Source organism: Biomphalaria glabrata, chromosome 1, assembly GCF_947242115.1.
Source record: "Biomphalaria glabrata chromosome 1, xgBioGlab47.1, whole genome shotgun sequence".
In the NCBI taxonomy this organism is placed as follows: Eukaryota; Metazoa; Mollusca; class Gastropoda; family Planorbidae; genus Biomphalaria; species Biomphalaria glabrata.
In genome coordinates this window covers 75,325,320-75,350,902 of record NC_074711.1, presented here as the reverse complement: position 1 = coordinate 75,350,902, position 25,583 = coordinate 75,325,320, and the positions used below count along the sequence as shown (strand labels likewise).

General features: G+C 34.2%; 1 protein-coding gene across 7 annotated transcripts in view; it reads right to left on the bottom strand.

Annotated features, from left to right (window-relative positions):
- Positions 1–3,943: 3,943 nt before the first annotated feature.
- LOC106072619 (inositol polyphosphate 1-phosphatase-like) overlaps positions 3,944–25,583 on the bottom strand; it is a 32,071-nt gene continuing 10,431 nt past the window's right edge. Inside the window, exons 1-6 of one of the 7 annotated variants that reach the window (XM_056014460.1) lie at positions 23,016–23,271; positions 15,844–16,066; positions 15,466–15,583; positions 10,291–10,437; positions 9,169–9,343; positions 3,944–7,806 (exon numbers count right to left, since the gene is read on the bottom strand). In XM_056014460.1, coding sequence (XP_055870435.1) covers positions 7,287–7,806; positions 9,169–9,343; positions 10,291–10,437; positions 15,466–15,583; positions 15,844–16,053 — 1,170 coding nt within the window. In that variant the 5' untranslated portion in view covers positions 16,054–16,066; positions 23,016–23,271 and the 3' untranslated portion in view covers positions 3,944–7,286. The other 6 variants (XM_056014452.1, XM_056014431.1, XM_056014446.1 and 3 more) reach the window with 6 other exon arrangements.

Genomic DNA, 25,583 nt, shown 5'->3' with positions numbered 1-25,583 from the left:
GTACATGTAAAATCTGATCTGACGGGACCATGTTGTGCCTAATGCGCTATGAAAGGGCGTAGGTGTTCAACACATCATCACTGATGTAGTTTCACAATAGTTTGATGTTTGTGTTAGTTTGAGTCAACTCTGTGTTTGTTTTATCAACTTAGAAAACACCAGTTTAGCCTAAATGAAGCAGGTTAGAATCAATAACAAATTTAAAGCGATCATCTAAAACCACATCAAAATTATTTTATTCACTGACAATTTTGTTTTTTTAATTGTAATCCAGTTTGTAAAATTCACATAGGCTTACAAAATGTTGTCTGTTTTTTTTTTTTGCCAAAACTTTGTTTGGATGATGTGGCCTTGACTTTTGGAGCTAGTGTATTATCTACATGTATAAATGTTGCAGTGGATGTTTCCTGTTGCCCTATTTTATGAGACCAATTTCAACATTTGTTATACAATAAAGAGAACAAACACACAAGCAAACAATAGAAATAAAAGTTGCTTGTTGTATTTTTGTCTTACCACGATTAATATTAAACATTGAAATAAAATGTACACTTGTTTATAAACATAGCAAATATACAGTGGAGTCCATTTAGTCTGAAATGAAAAATGTTCTTTGATCACAAAATAATCCAAGAAAAGTATTACAAAACATTTCTGTTACATCTTATAGAAGTGTTAACTTTTTTTAAAACTGCTAACTAGTTTGTGGCATAAACAGTATACTGGTTTATTAGTTACATCTATTGAATAATTGTGGTTTTGTTTTTAATTTTAGTTCATGCATAATCAATAATTGAGCTTCTGTTTCATAGCATGGTACTATGTACCAATGTTGTTAAACACAGCAGTCTACTAAAACTTAATGTTGAAACAATTGCTTTAAGTCTGTATAAAGCTTGTAATTTATTGGACATCACTAGCTGCAAATGACAAAATGCTGGTTGTATTGTTTTATACTATTTTTTTAAAATATTTATTTCATATTTAAATATTACATCACTATCTATAAATACACTCAACATATTAAAAAATATACCATAAAAATTGCATTGATTTGCTTTTTCTCATTCATTAATTGTAAAATTTTAAAAAATAAAAGTCAAATTTAAAAAACAGATGTAATATACAAAAAATTATTTTCTTATAAGAAATGGTCAATCTGAATTAGTCATAAATAGTTAGGACTTAGTAGGGTTCAAGTCTCAAATTTACAAGTATCACTTCTTAAACACATGGACATGCATAGGACATAATAGTTATTTTATGCCTAGATCCTTTTATTTTAGTTTTGAGTTATGATGACAGTAATGAATGGCAAAGTGTATTGGAGCAAGCCCACAACCCTGCTTCGCACCAGTCTCTATAGAGAAATGAGCTCTATAGGTCACCATTGTATCTCGTATGACCTTTTGATTCTCATTCTGTTGCTTCAGAATAGTAATGAATCTTGTAGGGCATACGAGCCGAGACAGAATCCTCCACAAGCCATCACTTGTGTCAAATGTTTTGTGAGATCGATGAAGACAGGGACCAGATACAAGTCCATTTTCTGCTCCCTGCATTTGACCCAAGGAAAATCATGTCCGATGTGCCTCAACCAACCTGACTTTCAGAGGGCACATTGCCTACTAAAGAGTTGGTCATCTTGGCAAGGATTTTCCCCTCTACTGACAATAAGGTAATGCCACGGTAATTGGGTCAGTCAGACTTGTCGCCCTTTTTGTACAGGACTATGTTGGTGACATCACAAAGTGAAGAGATCTGTGAACATTTCTCTACACCGTCCATTTTAAAAACTGCTTGAAGGCCATCTGAGTCTGGTGCTTTGTCTCTATTGAGCTGCCCAAAACAAGACTTGGGTAATGGATATTCGTCGAGTTCCATTTTCATTGTTTCCTGAGGAATTTCAGCAAGAAACTCTCAGAGACAACCCTTTAGTCGCCAAAAAGCAGACTATAGTGCTCTGTCCTACTGTTAAGTATGTCAGCCTTTATGGTTAACAGGACGAGGCCATAGGCAGAATGGATTTATTCAAATGAAGAGTGCATCTCTTTCGTCCCAGTATCTATGTATGTTTACTGAAAGTTCCATCCACCGTGTTTTTTATTTCACTAACTTTGACCTGCGAAGTATTACACGAAGCTCTGTACATGGACTTTTTTTTTAGTGCTGTTATGGTCTGCAAGCACAGAATAGTAGTGAGTGATTTTTGTTTAATTACTCTTGGATTGCTGTGTTGTTCTCGTCGAACCACAGTCTGTTTTAGTTGGCTCGGGGTGACGCCTGCATGACGGCATCTGCTTCAAGTTCCGCATCAATGGCAGCAGATTTAACATAACGGCGCTCGCTTTCCCGTACTAAAATTAAAGAAATGATTGCTACTGAGGTGCTCCAAGCGGATGATTGCGCCTTTCTTGCACACACCGAGCAAGAGCTTCAACTTGCCACCCAATTGAGAGAATGGTAGAATAGGTCTCTTCACGTAACAACAATCATCTGTGTTTAGTAAGTGTTCTCACTGCATGTTTGTATGCACTGAGACCTAGAAGCCCTATTGTAGGCATCTAAAGCTCATTGAGGGTGCTTTATCTCCTTTACGGCTATAAGACTAACTAATAACCATGTTTTGCTGTAGGCCGGTGTGGAAAGAATAGCAGCACTAATTACCATTTGACAGCCACGCTGGATCGGACACTTATCACGCATGAGGGGCGACTGCATGCCAAAACGCGATCTTCTTTGGCGAGCTTTAAGGAGGATAGGACAGCATAAAAATCAACTCACGTGCCATTTCACCCTCACTAGCATAGAGGAAAGTAGCTGGCAAATGTTGAACGCTGAAAGAGACGGAGAGCTCACACTAAAGCCACAGGACACACATTTGAGACCTATAAAAAAAAACATGGTTATAAGGCAGGCGCAGAAGACTGTGGACAGTAGCTTTGTCTGTGGAAAAATGTGCAACTGGGTTTGCATAGTCATGTGTAGCACTGTACTTATCCTTAATCTTCAGAATCGAAGACATTGCCATTAATAATAGATGATCCAGAAATTGGACTCTAGATACAAATGGGTGTTGTGGTAAACTCAATGGACTTTGGCCATGATGGTTGTAAGTTTAGACTCTGCAGGAATTAAGAAGTAGAACATACACATCTTCTTTTCTAAAGCAGTATCTGAACTATGCACGTGAGTTACGATTGAAAGATTCAGAAATATTAAAAAATGAACATTAAATTTAAGCGTTTCACAAATTATAGAAGAAAACAAATAAATTCAAAACTAAATCTTGATAAAAGTTTATTTTAGTTTTTTGTCTTTATTAGTTAGAACTTTAGTCATCTTCACCTTAGAGTATCTGTAAGTCATTCACTCTTTGAAAAGCAAGTGCTTACTGTACAGAAACCTAGTTAAATGCAGGTCATCCAAGCTGCAAGGGACAATGATGTATGTTATCTGGTCAATATTACTACTTTTAAGCATAAGAATTTACCTTTTGACCATCCTTGTAAAAATGAAGCCATTTGTAATTATCGGGAGTGCCATGGCTAGCTAATCTTGATGTTTATCAAGTTGCAATAAATGTAAAGTGTAAGCATTTAATTTAGCATGTGTTATGACTAACTTATCAGTCCTATTTGTTAATTCTATTTAAACCACTTTTTAATATTTTAAAATCATTGGTAATCTTTGCTTTTATGTAAACTAGAACCCATCTTTTATTCGAACGGTATTACTAAAATCAAAGTCATACAAATACACATTTTCTTTAGTGTCGGCTCATTTTTGCTTACTACGTTTCATGAAGATGATTTAGGTCTGTGGTTTTTTATTTCAAGGAAATGCTGATATAGAAACATTTATTTCACACAAATATTTTTGTTTGCCAATTTGTCCTCCTTTTTTCATAACATCAAACACACACACACAAAACAACAAACAATTAGATTTTAAAGTGTTTATTTTCAGTGCTATAGCTGTATTATAATTAAAAACTTCAAGTATAGGAGGGTGAAGAACTGCTTGGTGAATTAACATTTACAATGAATGATTTTAATGCAAATAAAAAAAGAAATAGATTCACTAAAGCTATGGTTTGTATACACTCTCCTGGTCATTACACAACCAAAGTCCTTCACACAACAGTATTGACTGAGAAACTATATATATATATATCTGCTTAAAAATATTAAGAGACAAAACATTTTATTTTGTGCATTTTGTAATGCTTGTACTGTTGTACACCTTTCAAAAGATAAAATTTGATCTTTCTAAAGTATGCTTCGAATACAAATTAAACTCTGAATACGTAAGCAACTGGTAAAGGCTTTGACTTTCATTCAAAATGAGATGATCATTATTTAGAGGAGCACAAGAAATGGGATAACTATGGAATATAATATAAGAATATGACTGAAAATTCTTTAAATTATATATTTATTTTAAAAAATACATTTCTAAGCACAAAATAAAATGTATATATTAGGTATACTGCATACAAATAATGAGAGAAAATTGTAAAGTCATTATATGCAAAAACTATTATGCAATTTGCTGTTATTTACTATGTTGCTTAAAATGCTTCAAGATAAATTTGAAACATAAGCTCTGCTGTTGCTGAAGCTAGGATAGAAACAACAACTTGCAAGGGGAAACAATAGGAACAGCAAACGTCTCTATAAATGTTTTTATTCTAAAATCTAACTTTGGCCATAACTTAACTTGTAAAGATCATTTAATTTGCACAAATTGAAATTTAATTGAATTTACTTATAAAAATTGTTTTGCCTATAGAAATAAAATCTCTCTATATTTAGTTTGGTGGGAAGGAAATGAAACATGCACAACAGACCTGTTTTGTTTTTTTCAACTTGTCAACACTAATAAAAAAATTTCCTAACTAGAATTTTTTTTTTTTATAAGCCTCTCATATGTTAATGTTTTTAACAAATGCATTGCCTTCCTCAGGTATTAAGGCTTGAAAAAAAATCTGTTGCTACTGGGTTGATCTTATAACAAGTTTTTTGTTTAACTTACATTCTCTTTTGTTCTTTTGTTGCTACTTTCTTTGCAGATGTTTCTTAGTCTTTTTAATTGTTCTACTAAGATTTTTCAAAGATATAATGTGGAGAGGAACATTTTAAAAGAAATGAAAAAAAAAAACAACTTTGTAAATAATAAAAAAATTATAAAAATTAAACTTGAAATGATTTAATTTATTTATATTTTAAAAATCGCAATCTTTTTTTTAAAATAGTATTTTGAGTAAGTTGTAGATTGCTAAATTGAGGAGCTGAAAATCAATACACATAAACTAATTAGTCAAGTTTTTCAAAAACCAACTCTAGAAGTTCATTAGTGGGCAACTTTATTTTTATTTTGTTTATATTTGATTATCAACTTTCTAAAAGAAATTTGATTTTGTTCAAGTTATTTTCTTAGTGTAAAACTGTACAAAATACATAAAATTGTATCTCTATTTGATTTTGGTTGTCTTTTTTTTAGCGAAGAAATAACTTAAAAAGCTCTTATACTAGACATTATAATTAAATTCTAAAAAAATATTTAAGAGTAAAAAAAAAAAGCAAATGAGTGAGAAACATAAAAGCATTAAAAAAAAAGAAGATTGGATTGTATATGGTGAACAGAGACTGTCAATTATAAATACAACACCTAAGCAAACCACAGCATGATTAATAATTCATGTTTTTAAAAAAGTAAAATTGAGTCTCAGATCATCTTTTATATTATAGATAATACTTCAAAAAAGAAGATAATGTGTCAGTCTAGTCCTGCAGGTATTAACATTATTCAACAAGAGCAAAATCCATTTTGAAAAGTTTAATATATGAGACATTCATAGTTTATCTTGTCTTTAATAGCATAATCACAACAACATTAAGGCATACTGTCTGGGTATTTTTCTTTCTTGTTTTCTTTTTCAAAGATACATTTTTTATGAACAACTGAACCAGTTAGTATTACTATCACTGAAACTACCAACAGCCTACCAAAATCTGGTACTACATTGCACAAAACATAAATATATTTATATATAAAAATAAATTCTGGATTACATTCCTGATAGCTAAAAGTATATTTCAAAGCATACAATTACAAGGTTATAGATATTTACTAACAAAGCAATTAATAAATTGTCCAGACATAAGACAAAGAATATCTTGTATGATTTCACGTAAAGATGAGAAGTTTAATTCATCTTTAAAGAACGGAACCAAATAGTTCATAAATAAGAACTATAAGGAATTTATTTTGTAATACTAATTTCTGTGGTTTTACACACAAAAAAATTACTTTACAGTAATGCGAAATAAATTAATCTAGATACAAAAAACTATTTAAACAGTTCAATGGGATATGATGTAAGAATATGATTCTGAACATTCTAATATGTCTGTAATATCACAATGTTATTTAAATAACATTATTAAAACAATGCTGATGCCTGCATCAGAAACAGAAAAATTCATCAAATTGTGTTCCAGATAAACAAATCAATTGATGAATGGTTCATAGCATAATCAATATGCTTTAAATGAAGTTCAATAAAACATATTTGATGTATCCTTTTTAAATATTAAGAAATGTCTAAAACTCAAGGATTAGCAAATATATATTTATATATATATATAGGCCTACCATTTGCAATGATTCTAGTAGGTTTACAAGGTTATGTGTAATAATAAAATGACTATATGAGTATTGCATTCAAAATAGACATGCTTTGGAAGGAAAATACCTTCCTTAGTTTCTTATAATTAAAGCAATGGTGCACATCATAAAAGACATTAGACCAGTAAACAGATTATTGTTAATTTCAAATGGAAATAAAAACTGTAAGACACAGTAGATGTGTATGCCATAAAGACCGTTCTTTGCTAAAAATACACATCTATTTTTTTTTTGTCTAAGTGAGAAAGTTAAGTTAAAAACTCTACTGCACATAAATAAGTATAACTGTTTTCAAATCTTTTATAAACAAATATTATTATCATCATTTACTGGGCTGTATTCAACCAATAAATGTATCACAATTAAAGCTTTAGTTTAATTATGTCCATGCAGAACAAAACTGACTTGATCTCTATGTTATTGTTTTATATCTCCAAAGCAAGATACAACATACAGACCAACAACACCAAAATGACCTTGCTAAAGTACAAAAACTTAGTGGAGTGATAAAACTGGCTATGGAATAGGGTTCTTCCAGTTTATTAAGTATAGGTATTACACAATGGGGTTAACCACTCTACACCTTCATATTTTCAAATATTTTTAAGCAAATCTAGGATAAGCAATACATCACTAACAGTGAGATAGGCAACTATCCCAGGTAGGCTCTCAGTACCATCAGAGATAGAACATCTTCTACTGGTGATGGCTCCTCCAGTGCTCACATAGTTAACCTGAAGCTGATCCAGATCTTCTTTGGTTATTGGTGTGGAGGATTTCCTGGCCATTTCTAAGGCATGCTTGTAGCTTATAATGCCTCCTCCAAGCGCCAGAAGAATAGCATGACCAGCACAACAATCCCATCTATAGATAGAGCGGTGAGACAGAACATATGCATTGGCCAGGCCAAGTATGGTGGCCAAGATCTTGTATCCAGCACCTGAGGCAAAAACTAATTGGAACTTTGTTCTCAGCACATCCTGAACATGTTCAGATTCACTGTTGCTCAGCACAGCTCGCTTGACTTCTCTGTGCAGAACCTCATCAGCTGACTTTAAGGATGTTTGTTTGATGTCTTTATAGCATACCCCCCAGAGAGTTTGAGAGATCCAACTGTAAAATACAAATAAATTAAGACATATTATGTATGTTTTAAAAAAGATCAATACTTTTTTTGGTATTAGTTTACGAGACTAGAAACGCTAAATCAGGTTTCTCTTATATTTTAAGAATATGCAGAAAAAAATGCAGATTACAAATATGTAATTTGATTTCCTCGGAGATAAATAGTTTTTAAAATATAAATTTTTAAGTTTTATTTCTTATTACCATATATTGTCATTGGAAATACGCCAATTTGGTTTTTAGGCTTAATACTAGACTATCTCCCTTGAATTACTTGCCAACATTTTTCTGTTGCTGTTTTGTCTTTCTTTCTAGCAGCTATTAGATCTAATATTAAAATTCATTTAAAATGATAGCATAAGAACAAAAAACTCTCTTTAAAAAAGTTATTGAAAAAATGAAGAAACAACTTCATCAATTTATTATTAACATTTTTTTAGACCTTCATTTCAGTAAATACACTTAAAAATGCATAAGTTGACAGCATAAGAACAGAAATCTCTTTTTAAAAAGTTATTGAAAAAAGAAGCAACATTAAAAACAACATGGTGGTCAGTAAAGGTATCTGGGCATCTAAACTATTACCCTTTTTTTTTTTTTTTTTTTTTTTTTTTTTTACAAATTATTAGGAACTCATTTAATTATTTACCAAACTAGAACTCATGTATAGGAAGTAACTGTAAGTAAGAGGAACATAACTTTAATTTATAATGGATATATCAATTCACATTAAACTTTAAATGGACTTGCATTGTATTATAAATTTTACTATTCAAAGTTTCAAGGTTAAAATATTACACTATTTTGTTTTCTAGAATTTTCTTTTTTTCTTTTCTAAAACTCAATATATTTGATTAAGAAAATAGTTGTCAAGTACTACTTAAGTTTCATAATATTGGACATGGGTCAAGACCCTAATATATTTAAGTATTATTTATTTTATTAACTCTAATTAGTCAAGGAACGGACCAAGATTGATCAAATGGTTGAAAAAAAAAACAGACTATGTTATGAAATAACTGAAAAGAGGTGAGGAGATCCAACAGTTGTCCTAAACAACCTATTATATGAAATGAATTATGTTAGAAGAGGAAAATCATTTTTGGATTAAAAAAAAACATTGAACAGCTTTTTTGCAACAAGTTTATTTCGACGCCTATGTTTTCATAGATTATAACTAATTAACATCTTAATTTTATCAACTGGAATAATCTGAACAACCTTTGCTTCTACTGAATTAGAGGTTAAGTTCAACTAGAGAACAGCAAAATTGGGCCATAGATTGTTTCAGTTGTGGAAATGAATGTTAAAATCTGAACTTAAAAAAAAAAACAAAAAAACTTGGCATACCTATTTGTTTGAGGATTAAACTCTGCAAATGGCTGCACTGCTACACCTAAAATGGATTTCCCAGTGGACTTCTGGAACATTCCAATTAGAATGGCCACACATTGTAAACCATCAACCACCATACCATATTCATCTTTTTCTCCTGTTTCTCCTTTGATATATTGACCTGTAGAATCTGTCATTTTTGTTCCAATGAATTAGTCTCCCTTGAAATATCATAATATATCTATTTTAATCCAGGATTATATCCTGTTGCTTAATGACATCAATTAAAATAATATTTTATATCAACTATAACAAACAGTACATCAATGAAATATTTAATTAAAAGTCAATTTTATCTAAGCCAATCACTATGTAAAAGAAAAATTCTGAAGAAAAAAAAAGTAAAAATAACAATTCAATCAAATGTAAATATTTACTACCAAGGATTTTTCTTAGGATCACTTCAACAGATCAAATATATTTTGACTAATTTTCAAACAACAAAAACCTTATTTTTCAGACGTAAGAGGAGATATCATTTGGGGAATAATGACAAGAGTAATGTGAGACCAAACAAAAACTGAAAGGACATCTACAAAGCAAAAATGTCTTAGTAATCAAGAGCACAAAACACCTTCTGTGTATAAAACCTAGTGTGGAAATTTTTGGCCAGTCAATGAACTATCTCTGAAAGATTAAAATACTAGAAAGTAAAACTTCCTAATCATTTGAGCAGTTTGAGAGCTTACAAATACTAAATACTTAATCAATTAATCATGATAATATATAGCACCAGGCTTTATAATTTCAAAGCAACAAGAAAACAAAGATAAATGTAAATGGAGAGAATGAAAGTAACAGAATAAGTTTCAAAACAGGCTCTTCTCATCTAGCAGCTATAGAACCACATTACAACCAAAAAGATAAAGTATTACAAAATAGTTCAAGAAAAATAAAATTGTATTTGAAAATATTAAATCCAACCTGAGTAGTTAATATCAAATCAACTAATGTTTAAAAAAAACGCTGAATTCTTATAAATAGCATTATATAGAGCACCATATATACCTTTAAATCTAATTAGTTAAAATTTAGTAAAAAAAAACACACAAAAAAAGGAAAATAATATATTCTAACCAATAGGATCTATCCATATTCCACAATCGTTTGTATCAATATCAACATGAAGGTCATAGTCATCAAGTGAGGGTACATCTTCAGTGGTGCTATGAACAGCTTCAGCTAACAGACAGGCAGCTTCAGTGTTCCCATTTAATACTTTTTCTTTAAAAAGAAAAACAAAAGTACATTATAAGTTTGTCAGACCTTTAATATAAATTACAATGTTGTTTTATTTTTGAGCCATGTAAGGGAATGTCATTAGTTTTGTGTTGCCTGTTTGTCACATTTAAATATCAAAAACTAAAAGCACTATTGAAAATCTGATTTCACCATCAATATTAAACTGAAATAGGTTTGGGTTTTCAAAAGCAACCTTTTTTTTAAAATTAAGTTAGCAAGATGTTGTTTTATACAGATATACCATTTTAAAGAGGGATACAATGGCTGAGTGGTTAAGTGCTTGGCTTCCGAACCTGGGGTTGAATCTCTGTGAAGACTGGGATTTTGAAAAAAGCTGTGTGTCATTACATTTCATAAATTAACTATATTGTCCTTAGGGATCCCCTAAACCTAACGTAAAACAAGATAATAAAGGGCGTGTTGTGTAATTATGTTGTGTGTTATGAATTGTTTTGTACTGGTCAGCCAAGCTAGCTTGGTCTTCTATTTTGTTGAGAACTGCATTGTTATTCTATTTTAATAAAGCCTTGATATGAGACATGTTTTCTAAGCATTTAATGTTTGGTTACTACAGGGAGATCGTGTTACATACAGACTATAGGATTGCCTCTGTGGGTCAGTTGTATTCACACATTACATAGCACAAACACATGCCTAGATAATACAAACGTTTCAGTTTGACATGAACTGTCAATGAAATATTGTTTTGTAAAATGGTTATATGTATGTGCATACAATATGTATAGTTAATTTAAAAAAAAAAAGAATGCTTTCAGGAAAATCCTAAATTGCACATTAGTATACAGAATAATAAACTATTATCACAAGCCGAGATTGCTTTTGCAAAGGTGGCTAAATCTTAAAACTTTTTAAATATAAAAATTGCAATTAGAATAAGTGATGAGGAAAAAAAAAGCTTATGATGTCAAAGAACATAAAGAGACACAAGCTTAGGGTCAAGACTCAGTGAATTCAATCCAGAAATTCAGAATCCCAGTTTTCACAAAGATTTGAAACCAGGACCCAGGTTTGGAAGCCAAGCGTTTAACCACTAACCCCCCCCCCCCCCCCCCATAAGTTAGTCACATAAATTAAGATCCTTGATTACTAGAAATCACAATAATTTTAATACAAAAGATTTTAAAGGAAAAAGATCAGTACCAGGGCTGTTAAACATGGAAAAAAAATCATCTAATGCACATTGTAGAAAGATGTAGACTTAATACATTTGAGAAAAGTGTAAAATACTTATTTAAATAAAATTGGACATTGGTGGACTTATCAAAGACCAAACAATTAGCTTTCTGCAATGGACTAGGAGGGCTTAAGGAATTTGTATTTGAGAGAGAATTTTTTCATGTTGACATGTACAGTCATGTACTTTTAACAGCTAATTTTGATTAACTTACAATTCCCCCCTGTTCAAAACAACTAACCTGGAGGGGGGTAGTGAAATAACACCAGAAAATGTCAACAATTTAAATTGTAAATTTAATTATAAAATTAAATAACATTAACTTTAAATTAAGCTAATGAGCAATGATTATTATATTAAACTCTTAATATGCTTTTGTAAACCTTTTGCTATTGCTGTGATTTTATTCTGTAGACTATATTTTAAGAACTTAGAAATTTGTCTGATTTCTTAACAAATTAGAGCCGTTTTGTAAATTGTAATGTCTTTTTTTTAAAGTTTAGAAACAGACTACATAATAATAATACATGTGTAATTATGACTGATTGCAGAATCAAAACAACAAAATTACATTATTTTCGCACCTATAACCTGTGGGATTTACAAGCTTTTACAAACTAATGGCAGCTGTGAGAGTATACAAAGGTATATCAAATTGGAGCATGTCTTTCCACCCAGAAAAATGTCAGTTGTTAAGAGTAACAAAAAAACTAAAACAAATTAATTCCACTTATCTTATTCAGGGCAAACCAGTAACACAGACTAAAAACGCAAAATACCTAGGTATTATAATAAATGAAAAACTGTCATGGAATCCACATATTGATGAAACTACAAAAAAAATCAAACAAAGCATTAGGATTTATTAAAAGAAATTTCTATAAATCAAATAAGAACATAAAACTAAAATGTTATTTAACCTTGGTTAGGCCAATAATAGAATATGCATCCTCTGTTTGGGACCCCTCAACTCAAGAAAACATTAAGAAACTAGAACAGACACAAAATAGAGCAGTGCGATTCATAACAAACGAATATTCACATTTGACTAGAGTAACACCTTTATTAAAATCACTAAATTTAGAAAGCCTTCAGGACAGAAGGCTCAAAAGTAAAGTAGCAATAATACATAAAACACTGAACCATAATCTTCAAATACAAAAACAAAATTTAATAAAATACTCTGAAAGACACAAAGATAAAGGCATATTCCTCGTCCCATATGCTAGGACAAATTTGTACAAATACTCCTTCTTCCCTAGTGCTATTAGAGCATGGAATGGGTTGCCTGAGCTAGCCAGGAAAACCAGTGACTTGGCAGAATTTAAGTCATTGGTTAATATGCATGACTAAATGCATGACGCGTAGGACGTAATCATCTTCTTTTTTGAAGTAACGTCTGTATTATATAAGATAAGATAAGATAAGATAAAGGTCCGGGTATATAAAATTTATTTCACTCATAAACTTAGCATAATAAAAACTATGGACATGCCGGTGTGTCTTTATACCCCTATAGCAGGGCTGGCGAACCTTTTTCAGTCCGAGTGCCAATTAATTTCAATTTAAAAACAATGAAGATTGTTGCATGCCCAGTAAGTCTACTAGTGACGCCGCTATATAGAGGAAGTGCTACAGCCAGTAAGTCAACTGCATGTATAAAAACAGCTTAGTAACAATATTACTTGTTTATTCAATTTTATTATCCTGACCTACAGATTTGAAGTCTTAGGGCAGGTCAATCAGTGCGACTTCTGCTGTTGTGTGGTAGACGATAACAGTTTGATATCTGGTGTATACCGTGTATTCTTCCAAGTTACACACGCCGCACTTAGTTCATCAGTCAAGCAACTTCTGGCATCTGATTTAATATAATTCATTGTAGAAAATTAAGATTCACATGAGTAAGTAGACGAGAAAATTGACGGAATGGATGTAGCTACTTTTATCAGAGAATTGAATTTTTTGGCAGGTCATTCCAAACTTGAAGAATCTTATTTTCTGCTAATATCCGAGGTTCTAATGATCCATTTAACCGTTCACGTTCAATTAATTCAAGTCGTATTTGCAAGTCAATAAATTTTTGTCTCCAAATTGCGATGGACTGAAACTCAACAAGTTGCATTTCAAAGTCGTGTAATCCCATCCAAGAAAACATGGTCAAATCCAGAGTTTCAAAATCTACTGTATCTGGATATTTTATAAATTTGGAGGTGTACTCGAATTTTCGAAATTGTTTAAAACGCAGTGAAAATTGTTCAGCAGTTGTTTCAATTATCTCTAAAAACAATCTTTTCTGATAATCTTTGCCGGTAGTATCATGAACTTTTAAATCATCATAAAATTTCTTCAATTTATTAAAATATTTTAATTCTTCCTTCTCTATGTCACGTTTGTAAATCTTCAACTTTTTCTCAAATGCTGTCAAGATGTCAAATGCCTGATCAACAGTTTTTCCGAAACCTTGCAACTTTGTATTAAGTTCATTTAAATTGGATGAAAAATCGGTAAAAAAACACATTAGTCTGATAAGCCAGTCAACATTTGTCAATTCTGAGCAATTTTGTTTGTTATCATCCATAAAGATTCGAATTTCATCAAGGCATTCCACAAACCGTTCCAGAACGTGTCCTCGGCTTAGCCAACGTACGTTGTTGTACATTAATAAGCCAGAGTAACTGGACCAAACTTCATTTAACAGCCAATAGAATAGGCTTGACATGCATTAATATCCTTCTTTACTTGTTCTTGAATATTAACGTGCAATTTCATAACTCTCGCTTTAACCGTGTTTCGGCTTATTGGCAAATCCTTTATTCTCTGAATGACTTTATCCTTGTTTTGAAAGTCTTCAAACAAATAAGACGCACATTCTAACTTTGCTTCCTTGATATAATCACCGTCACTTAAAGGTTTTCCATGCTTAGCTATAATTTTTGAAACTTCAAAACTTGCAGCCACTAAGTTAGAAGAACTTTTAACAAAGTTTACAAAAGAACTGGATTGTGAAATCACTTTTTTTTTAACTCACGCGATATATGTTCTTTTTGCTCATCCTCGCTTTTGCCTAAAAGCCGGCTGTGATTGGACTCATAATGACGTTTTACTGATGATGTCCGACAAACAACACTTTACAAACATATAAGGCCTTGTTTTCTCTGTGAATCCTTCCATATCTTTCAGTCCACCACTCTTGAAAAGGTCTGCCAATTCCTTCTTCTTCATTTAGTTTTCTTTTTTTTTATTTTTGAGAATGACATGTTATGGTAATTATTCTGATAACAATTTATTGATGGCAACGCTAGCAATCGATGTAAGACCGACACGTATTCAGTATCAACAAAATGGCGGAAGCTAAGAAGATCTCATTCAAATACGAGATTTGTCTTGAAAAAAATTTATTATGTCCTATGCTCCCCAAATGAAATACAGTCATATGAAAAAATTATATGGAATATGATCCACTAGCGCTTCTTCCATATTATTTACAGTTCTCGGAAATAACTGAATGTTATTAATTATGGTAATTTGAGATATCCGTGATTTTTCCAAAAAACACATTTCTTAATATCATCGTTTCGCGTGCCACCTTGGGCACGCCTGCCATAGGTTCGCCACCCCTGCCCTATAGGTTGCTGTGTATAGATATGACCGTAGGCTCATATTTCACACTGGTATCGCTTGTTGGAACAACAACTGGGTGGAAGTTGTACGATTTTGCTTTTAGATATATAGTAATTTGTGTAGGGTATATGTGTGTGCAGGTTATGTGCACGAAAATACAGTAATGAACATTATTAAATGACAAGACCTACGAAGTAATAACTGGGTTTCCTCACAAGTATGACAAATAGTCACCACTACACAATCTCCCAAAGAATTGGTAAATTTGTTGCTTTCTTCACCATAGATGCTACTTCCAATGTTTGGGATCTGCAAAAACAAACATTTTTTAAATAGCTAAAGGGCAAAATTAAAACAAAAAAAAACAAACAAATAAAAAAAACTATTTGTAAATGCGAACAAAAGAGAAAATACTAATATCTTCTCCATAACTTAATTTTGGCAAAGTTTTTTTTTTTCCAAATAAAATAAATTAATAAATATTTAAGTTCCATTTAATGCTCAAAATATGATTAAAAATGTATGCATTTGCCTATTATTTCATTACAGTGAATTCAATAATAGCTCACTTTTTCACTGATATAATGGCGAACTGTTTCTTGAATTAAAACATCTGCAAGAGTTTTAAAATCTTGAAAGAATCTATTATTTTTTTCAAGGCCTCTCTTTTCTTCAACTAAAAGCTCAACAAGTGGCTTCTCCTTTCGAATAATTGTAGCAATTTGTGAAGCTTTGGCTGATACTTTGAGAAGCATCCTCAGTATGTCCGAAATATACATTTTTACTAGAAATCTGTTCAATGGAAAAAGATGAATACATTGAGATCTAGTGACGTCAAGAAAGAAATTAAATGGGAAAAACTCTTGGGAAAGGAAAGACAGGTGGAAAAAAAAAGTTGAGTTGATAGGATACTGAAAGCCATAAATTACATTGTGCAGAAAATAATGATAGGGATAACAATGATTATGCCATTCCTGTTCTAGACTGTCTAGAAATTCTAAATTATACTCAAGGAACTGATACTAGTCTACTATAGTAATCATCTAGATAGACCTAAACGTACTAAGGATAAAAATTGTAGTGATTCAATAGGCAGGCGCATAAAAAAAGCATAATCAGGAATTTCTGTAGTGATGCAACGATAGATTAAAAAAATAATATATAGTTCGTCCATCATGGTTCGATGATGACCACTTTTGTCATCCAGGGGACTTGGGTTTTGTGCCTCCTCTTGTGGCTGGTGAGACCTATGTGAGCCCGGAATGTTCAGTTGCACACTGGGCAGGTTATTCCAGCTGGAGCTAGTGTCATTGGCCTTGCTTTTCCCACCTGGCCCTTTTCTTCTGCCAGCGCTGTTCTCTTCAGAGATAATAGATGCTTGAGACTGCATAGAGTAAGGACATACTATACTTTGTTTACGGAGGACTTCTATAGTCAACATTAGATAGTTAACATCATTGAAATTAAGAGTATTTGATATAAATTTGTAATAGTAACTCCTTACTGATGTATATGATTTTTGTTCTATATTTGTGTAAAGATAAATCTACAAAAGGTAATATATTAGAATCAGCATGGTTAGGGCTTGCAGAACATTTAATAATTGACACCAATAATATCTAAATACTGATCCCAAACTGTATTTAATATTCGGTTCCTTTGGTCACATCAGCTGCGTGTGTGGGCGACATCGTTCCGACAATAAACAATGCCCAGGCTTTCATCTCACTTATTCAAAGCCCTAACCCCAAAAACTGGAGAGGACACTCCAGCTTCACCTTTGGCGTCGGCCAAACACAGGAAGTGGCAGTCACCGGTTATAAGCCCAAATGCTCAATTGACGTAGAGCAGGGCACCAGGGGCCACTTTCCCTGTTGGAGGGATCCTAGGATTCCAATGGACAGCTACCACCCGCCTCAAGCTGGGCAGCCCCCAGCCAATAAGGTGCTGTCTCGTCATGCCTGTCGTTTGGGTACACGAGGATAGGACGAAATCTGAAAAGCAGGCAAAAAGCCAATGTACCAGTTGACATGAAGAAAAAAAGAGGAGCTCCACTCTTAAACTGGGCACATGGAATGTGGGTACTTTACAAACTGGACTGAATGAAAACTTACCAGACATAGAAGATGCCAGAAAATCAGCATTAATAAACGATGAACTGTCCAGGCTCAAAGTAGACATTGCCACCCTTCAAGAAACTCGCTTAGCTGACTCTGGTTCAATCAAAGAAAAAGACTACACCTTCTTCTGGCAAGGCAAAGCCGAAAGTGAAGTAAGGGAACATGACTTGGTTTCACAGTTAAGAAAACACTGCTGAACACAGTAGAACTGAAGTGCAACGGTTCAGAAAGACTCCTATCACTACGCCTTAACACATCTATTGGACACGTTACTTTGATAAGTGCCTACGCTCCTACTCTGAGTTCCATACCAGAGGCCAAAGATATGTTTTATGACAACCTTTCGTCTGCTCTTAGCGAGATCCCAACTACGGAACAGGTTATCATCCTCGGCGACCTCAATGCACGCGTTGGATCTGACAACTCTGCATGGGACAGCTGTATTGGGCATTTTGGTGTTGGAAAAGTAATTATGAAAATGGACAAAGGCTCCTTGAGGTTTGCTCACTACACTCCCTCTGTGTTACTAATACCTATTTCAAGACTAAAACGCAGCACACAGTATCTTGGTGGCACCCTCGCTCCAAACACTGGCACCAACTAGACCTAATCATGGTAAGACAAAAGTGCTTAAAATTTGTCAAGCTTACCATAGGAGTGTCTCTCCTTTCTATCACAGTGCAGACTATGATACAGATCACTCCTTGGTATGTTGTAAGATCAATCTTCTCCCCAAAACAATCTACCATACCAAGCTGATTGGAAGACCCCAATTGGATGTGAGCAAGATGTGCCACCCTGATCTCCAGATACAGTTTGCGGAATCTTTTGAACGCGAGTATAAAAATGTCTCTGGAAATACAGCAACAGAAAAATGGGAACACCTCAAGTCCACAATACAAAAGACTTCCCTGGAAATCTTTGGAAGAAAAATTACAAAACAAAATGATTGGGTTGACTCTAAATCAGCTATTTTAGCACCTGTCATCAGAGCAAAGAGAGATGCACTCGCTACTTACAAGGCAAAACCTACCCAACGCAACTTGTTAAATCTGAAAGAAGCTAGAGCCAATGCACAAGAGGACAGCAAGGATCTGTGCCAATGAATACTGGGTAGAGCTCAGTGAGAATATTCAGCTCGCAGCCCAAGTGGGCAACATAAGAGGATGTACGAAGGAATCAAAAAGGCTCTCGGACCCTCCCAAAACAAGACAGCATCTCTTAAATCAACCACAGGGAAAATTATCACAGACAAGTGCCAACAAATGCACAGATGGGTTGAACATTACTCTGAGCTCTAAGCCACAACAAGCTCAGTCTCTGACTCAGCCCTTAAGGCTATCATACAATTACCCACAATGTGAACAAGCTAGACGAAACACCCACCCTGTCAGAGCTCAACAAAGCCATAGACAACATTGCTGCTCGCAAAGCACCCAGATGCGATGGTATCCCCCCAGATCTTCTAAAACAATGAAAAAAGTACTCTAATCCAACCTCTACATGAACTGCTTTGCAAATGTTGGCAAGAAGGTGCTGTGTCACAAGACCTGCGGGATGCTAAAATTGTTACACTGTATAAGAACAATGGTGACAGAAGCGACTGTAACAATTATAGGGGAATCTCCCTCCTAAATATTGTAGGCAAAGTCTTTGCTCGAGTGATACTTCCCAGGCTACAAAAACTTGCTGATCAGGTCTATCCAGAATCACAATGCGGCTTTTGCTCAGGGAGATCCACGATTGACATGATTTTCTCCATCTGCCAACTCCAGGAAAAGTGCAGAGAACAAAAGGATGTATATTGCGTTCATTGACCTGACAAAGGCCTTCGATCTAGTCAGCAGAGATGGCCTCTTTAAAATTTTACAGATAATAGGCTGTCCACCCAAGCTACTAAATGTAATTGTATCTTTCCACCAAAATATGATGGGTACAGTGCAATTCAACGGTGCCAGCTCCAAAACGTTCAGTATAAACAGCAGAGTTAAACAAGGATGTGTCCTGGCCCCAACCCTCTTTGGAATACTATTTTCACTGCTAATCCACAACCCATTTGACAAATCCACCATCTATCTCCATTCCAGATTTGATGGCAAACTCCTAAATATTGCCAGACTGAGGGCCAAATCTAAAATCAGAACCACCATCATAAGAGATATGTCATTCACGGATGACGCAGCACTAGTGGCACACATGCAAGAGTAACTTCAGTCACTAATGTCCTGCTTCTCTCAGGCCTGTAAAGAATATGGCTTGACTATTAGCACGAAGAAAACAAATGTTATGGGACCACCTGCTACAGCACCACCCTCCATCCTCTTGGACGATAACAAGCTGGACGCCCTAAATGAATTCTGCTATCTGGGATCCACAATTAAAGATGATCTGTCTCTAGAAGAGGCGATAAAAAAACGCAAAGGGAAGGCTGCCTTGACCTTCGCTAGACTCAGGCCAAGAGTTTGGGAAAACCATAAGCTAACTACGGTGACCAAAATGGAAGTCTACAAGGCATGCCTTATGAGTACACTGCTGTATGGCAGTGAATCATGGACCACCTATGCAAAGCAAGAGAGAAAACTGAACTCATTCCATTTGAGATGTCACCGTAGGATCTTGAAAGTCACATGGAAAGAAAAAGTTTGCAATACTGAGATCCTTGCGCGATCAGGTATTCCCAGCAACTTTACAGCCCTCAGACAACGCCATTTGCGCTGGCTTGGACATGCTCGCCGGATGGAGGACAAGCGCATCCCGAAAGTCATCCTCTATGGACAACTCTCAACTGGCATAAGAAAAACTGGTCGCCCCCACCTCCGTTACATAGATGTAATAAAACATGACCTCAAATCAGTGAACATCAATACTGACAATTGGGAAGACATAGCTCTAGACCAGGGGTGGGCAACCTTTTTGGATCGAGGGCCGCATTTCTTTAAATTTGGGAATGGCGGGCCGCATATGTATATACAACTTAGAAAGATACTCTAGCTAACTGTGTAGAATGGCTTTAAATTCATAATTACACTATATTATATTCACGTTTCTTTTTTTCCACACTCCACGTTAAGGAATTACAAGAAAAGTTAGCAATTTTTTTTAATCAATTAATTTTTTTAAATTGCTGTTGTCTTTTTATATTACAATAACCCATTAATATACAGTTGTACTTAATGTGCAGTATTTTACTTTTTACACTCGTGCATAATGTTCCGGAACTGTGGAACTAGCTTACTAGTTGTTACCCTTGTGACTGCTGTCAAATTACAGTCAGTCAAAATCGACCAGTAATTATACTTGTTTAGTTTCCCCCCCACCCAAAATATAATGCTTGTTCACTGGATGAGACAATATATGTTCCGGAAGTAAAATGTCGGGACGAGCGAAACTTGCCCTTTTGGAGCATCACCAGAGAATGCTGACTATGTCCTTCAATGGTGCATACTAAATCAGAGACTCGAACAGGACTCTGGCCAAAGGCCCTCCTATAGAACCAAAACTATTTGGAGAACTGCCTGATCTAGAAAACATTGCGCGGTTCATCTTAGATACTGTTTTGAACCCTACAACATGTAAAATGAGAACAAAGAAGAAGAACAACAGATGTATGTGTACACTAATAGTGTGAACAGCAGCACATTTTGTAAAGTGTTGACTCTGGCACTCATAAGACTCCTCTTGAAGTACTGACTGGAACTTCTCTTTGCTCTAGTTATGTCCTCTGGAGCTAAATCAGCTTCTGCGCTAAATGGTGAGCTAATTGTATTGAAAACCGGTTCATGACGTCTTAAAATTTGCTTTTATAAATTGCAAAATTAAAGAATCTTAATAAGTGTTGTGCTTTTAATCATTTCACTAGAAATAATTTCACCTTTCAGCAAAGGAAAATGACAAAACCTGTTTTCTTTTGCTTGCTTGTAGAAATGGGAAAGCCTTGTTTGAAAAGATTTAACATCCATTTACATTTCATTTGCAAGGGACTCATTGCGATGGTAATTATGAAACACATGAAATCTGTCTTCCACTCTTCATTAGAAATATTGGTAACAAGGTCACAGTCAATGTCCTTCAAGTAACATAACAATTTCTTCCTGGAGATTTTATATTGTTCTCGTCTACCTTGCCCATGCTATGATAGCGGATATGTTGGATTATTTTATTCAAAATCGAAACTACCTGTGGTTAATACCCCTAGCTCTGATAAGTTTGATTGCTATTAGTATTGTCGTTCTGAAATTGAAATTTTATGCAGCTTTGTGCAATTTTTCCTGTTTAAAGTTTATGTTTGGAGTATTAAAAAAAATCCCCCATTTTACTCAGTCAAAGATCGAGCTCCACCAGTTGTCACCCTTGCCATCTTGTTCCAAGCATACCCAACATTCAACACAGTTCTTCATAGCATTGAATAAATACTGATCAGAGATGGTGTTTGAATTGAGTGTATTGATGTATAGCCAATAAGCATAGTCTTCGTTTGCTTGAAACTTTTTATAATGACAGTTTCAATAGTTTATATTTATATTATTTTAATATATTTGCATTTTTATAAGTATATACTGTGGGCACACCTGACTTCTGTAGGTGTCGGCGGGCCGCATAAAACACTCCGGCGGGCCACATGTGGCCTGCGGGCAGTAATTTGCCCACCCCTGCTCTAGACCACGCCAGATGGAGAGAGACAGTGTCAAAAAAAGCTATGGACAGTGAAAGTACATGGGTCTCAGTTCAGGAAGAAAAACGTACAATCCGAAAAACGGCCAGCTCCTCTACCACCAAAGCAAAAGGCACCTTAACCTGCCCTATCTGTGGACGGGAGTGTCTCTCCAAAATAGTCTAGTTATCTAGTAAATATTTTTGTATATAATATAGATCTACATCTATTGTATCATCTAGAATTATCTAGACCTAGGTCCTAGATCTATCTTAGTAATCTTAGTTAAATACAAATAGTATGAATAGTATGATATCTAGAATTTAGGCTGTCTAGAGTCTGCCTCTCTACTACTCAGCACTGCAACTATCCTATTTATTTATTACTATTATATTACTAGCTAGATCTATACTTGGTATTAGTATTACCCTATACTTTACTATAGTAGTCTATCTAGTTAAGTTATAGTCATTATAGTAAGTATAGTATAAAAAATAACTTAAAAGAATAGATCTAGATTCTAGACTAGAATCTAGATCTAGATACTAAGACAGAGTAAGATCTATTAACTATTACCAGATACTCTGACTGAGTAGTCTGAGATACTAAGATCTAGAATCTAGATCTATTACCAATCTATCTTTCTAGATGAAGATGTCTAGGTCTAGAATTTTTTAACCGCTTAAAACTAGTTCACAAATCGATATGCAATAAATAGATTATCACATAATCTAGACCTAGATCTAGAATCTATGTATAGATCTAAATTCTAGAGATCTAGAATCTAGTCGTCTAAGGCTAAGGTAATTTCAAAAACTCATCCGTCAACCTTTAGGGGTTGGTGATGGAGCCTCAATGGAGGTGAAGCAATGAGCGGAGAATAATCTCTACCTCCCCTCCCCTGAATCCTGTGATGTCTAGATCTAGATCTAGATATGATATATATTATTTATATATAATATTATATGACTCTTAATCCGGAGTCATTTTTTTCCACGCATTCTCATGATTGTCTTTTTTTTTTTTTCGTTTTGTCAGCTTTTCTTTTGTGTCACGAAAATGCAGTAAGAATCGTTATTGTTGCTATCTTTGATAACGTATCCGATAGTCCATAGCCTAAGGATAAAATAAACGTTAAAACTTTTAAAATTATGTTCAAAATTAAGGTCACTATTGAAGAGTGCCTAGGCCTAAGTTTTCGGTGCCTAATTTTCCGCCTTGTCAAAAAGTGCAGAATTATCCCGTGCCTAAATTTCCGGATGCCTAAATTTCACACTGACGGATCCAGAGGGGGGGGGGGGGCGGTAGGGGCAATCGCCTCTCCCTACGATGGGCGCCATCGGGGGGGGGGGGGGCGAATTTTAGTATAGGAACCACACAATTTGTATACGAATTTATTACTTATGTTAATAATATATAGGCCTACTAATTATCTATATTTAAACTTATTTTTAGATATTTCGCCCCCCCCTGAAGTATGTTAAATTGGCCGATTTGGTGGGGAGGGGGCGATGGCATATCAATCCCGCCCCCCCCCCATAAACTTTCGAGTGGGGGGAGGCGGTCCAATGTATTTGTAGAAATTACTGCTTGTTAACATAATCAATTAAATATATTGTAATAACTTAAGGGAGGCAACTCAACGAGGCACATATATGTTTATTTACACGACATCACAGCTAGGTACACAAAACATCTATCTTAGACACAGTCTTTTCACTTCGGCTCTCAACTTGGGCGGGAATTTAATCGTTCTCCTCCCTATCCTCCTAATGTTGACATTGCATCCTTCTCAGTCTGGTTTATCACAGTGCGTACTTTCTAGCTTACATGGCGGTGCGCATGGCAGAGTTATAACAATATATATGATTAAAACTTGTTATTGATATTTTAACCGATCTTTATATTGTCGTTCCTCTGTTGGCTGATTGGGTGGGGTGGGGGGCCAATAGGCCTACATCAACTGCCCTTCCTACCTGAACTCTCTGAGTGGGGGAGGGCGGTATTACTTTTATGGAGAAATCATAGTTTGTGAACAAAATTAGTTGAATTACTATATAATTTTTATATTATGTCGCTCCCCTTCTGGTAGCTTGGCCGATTCGGTGGAGTGGGGGGGGGGCGATTGCATTTTTTGCCCTCCCTACCCTAGCCCTCTGACTGAGGGTGGTCCTATTTTTATGGAGAAATCGTAGTTTGTGAATAAAATTAGTTGAATATCTATATAATATTAGCTACATATTGATATTTTAACCTGCATGTATAATATGTCGCACCACACTCTAATCTCAAATTTTATTATAAGTAAATATAAAATGAAAAAGGGTTGTACCAGGTGAGAGTGGCGATAATGCAATTGCGCTACGCCCATCGGACAAACCAAAACTTTTTCTTTTTGTATTTTAGTTAAAAAATTACAAAATAAAAAAAAAATCTGTCACTAATATAATTTATATATGCTATAAATTAAATTCTTATATTGAGTCGCCCCACCCCTTATTCTTTAATGCCAAATGCAATCACTAGCAGAAATTATAAAAAAGAGAGAGGATTAATCGCTTTCGCTCTACCACCCCTCCACTTTTCAGACGAAAACATGACATTTTAAAACAGAATAGTCAAATATGGCGACAGATTGCACATGAATTTATCATAATTATTTGAAGAAAGACTTTGTTATGGAAAATTCAGAATTCATACGACATTTTTCAGTAGGTCCTATAAGCGTAACAATTGAGATGAGTTCTGAACCCTAGTTGCCTATTTTACAACCTTAAAATCTGATATTTTTCTAGTTGGGACTATAACTCACAATTTAATCTTAAATCCTAAAAATGCACACAAAAAAAATTAGAGCAGAATATATTTAGTCCACTTAATTTCTCCTCCCACTTCATCATTATATTTTTTAGAGCTTTGAATTAGCCTATAGTTTTGTAACAAAACAAAGTTACAAACATGCCTATATTGAATAAAAGATATCACTTACAATTGAGCTTTTTTTTTTTAATTTTTTTTTTCGGCGGCGATCCTCAAAGCCTTAATCTAAATCTGTGGGGTATCTTATCTTTTCAAGGAACAAATCGGTTGTATTTGCAATGTAGTAAGGGCCTATAAATTCATATCAGAATATTTTCAACTAAAACATTACTCAAAATAATCTTTCTTAATAGTATAAATAATAAGCTGTAGATGTCAGGAGAATGCATTGCTGCAGTGAAAAATGCACGAAAACGCTTTTGGCGTCAGAGCTACCAACGAAGGTTGAGAAACATTGCTTTTTTTAAAATTCTCTCTCTCTCCCTCTCTCTCTCTCTCTCTCTCACACACACATACATACATACATATATATATATACATATATATATATATATATATATAGTGTTGTAACCCTGCCTTGCACCAGTGCTTGAGATGCGCACTGGCGCACTGTTGAACGTAAACAGGAAGACACTAGAATGAAGAGAAGAACAGTGCATCAGGGGTTGTGAAGAGTCTGAATGTTTGGGAAACTAAGAGGCCAACTTTTGTGCTGCCT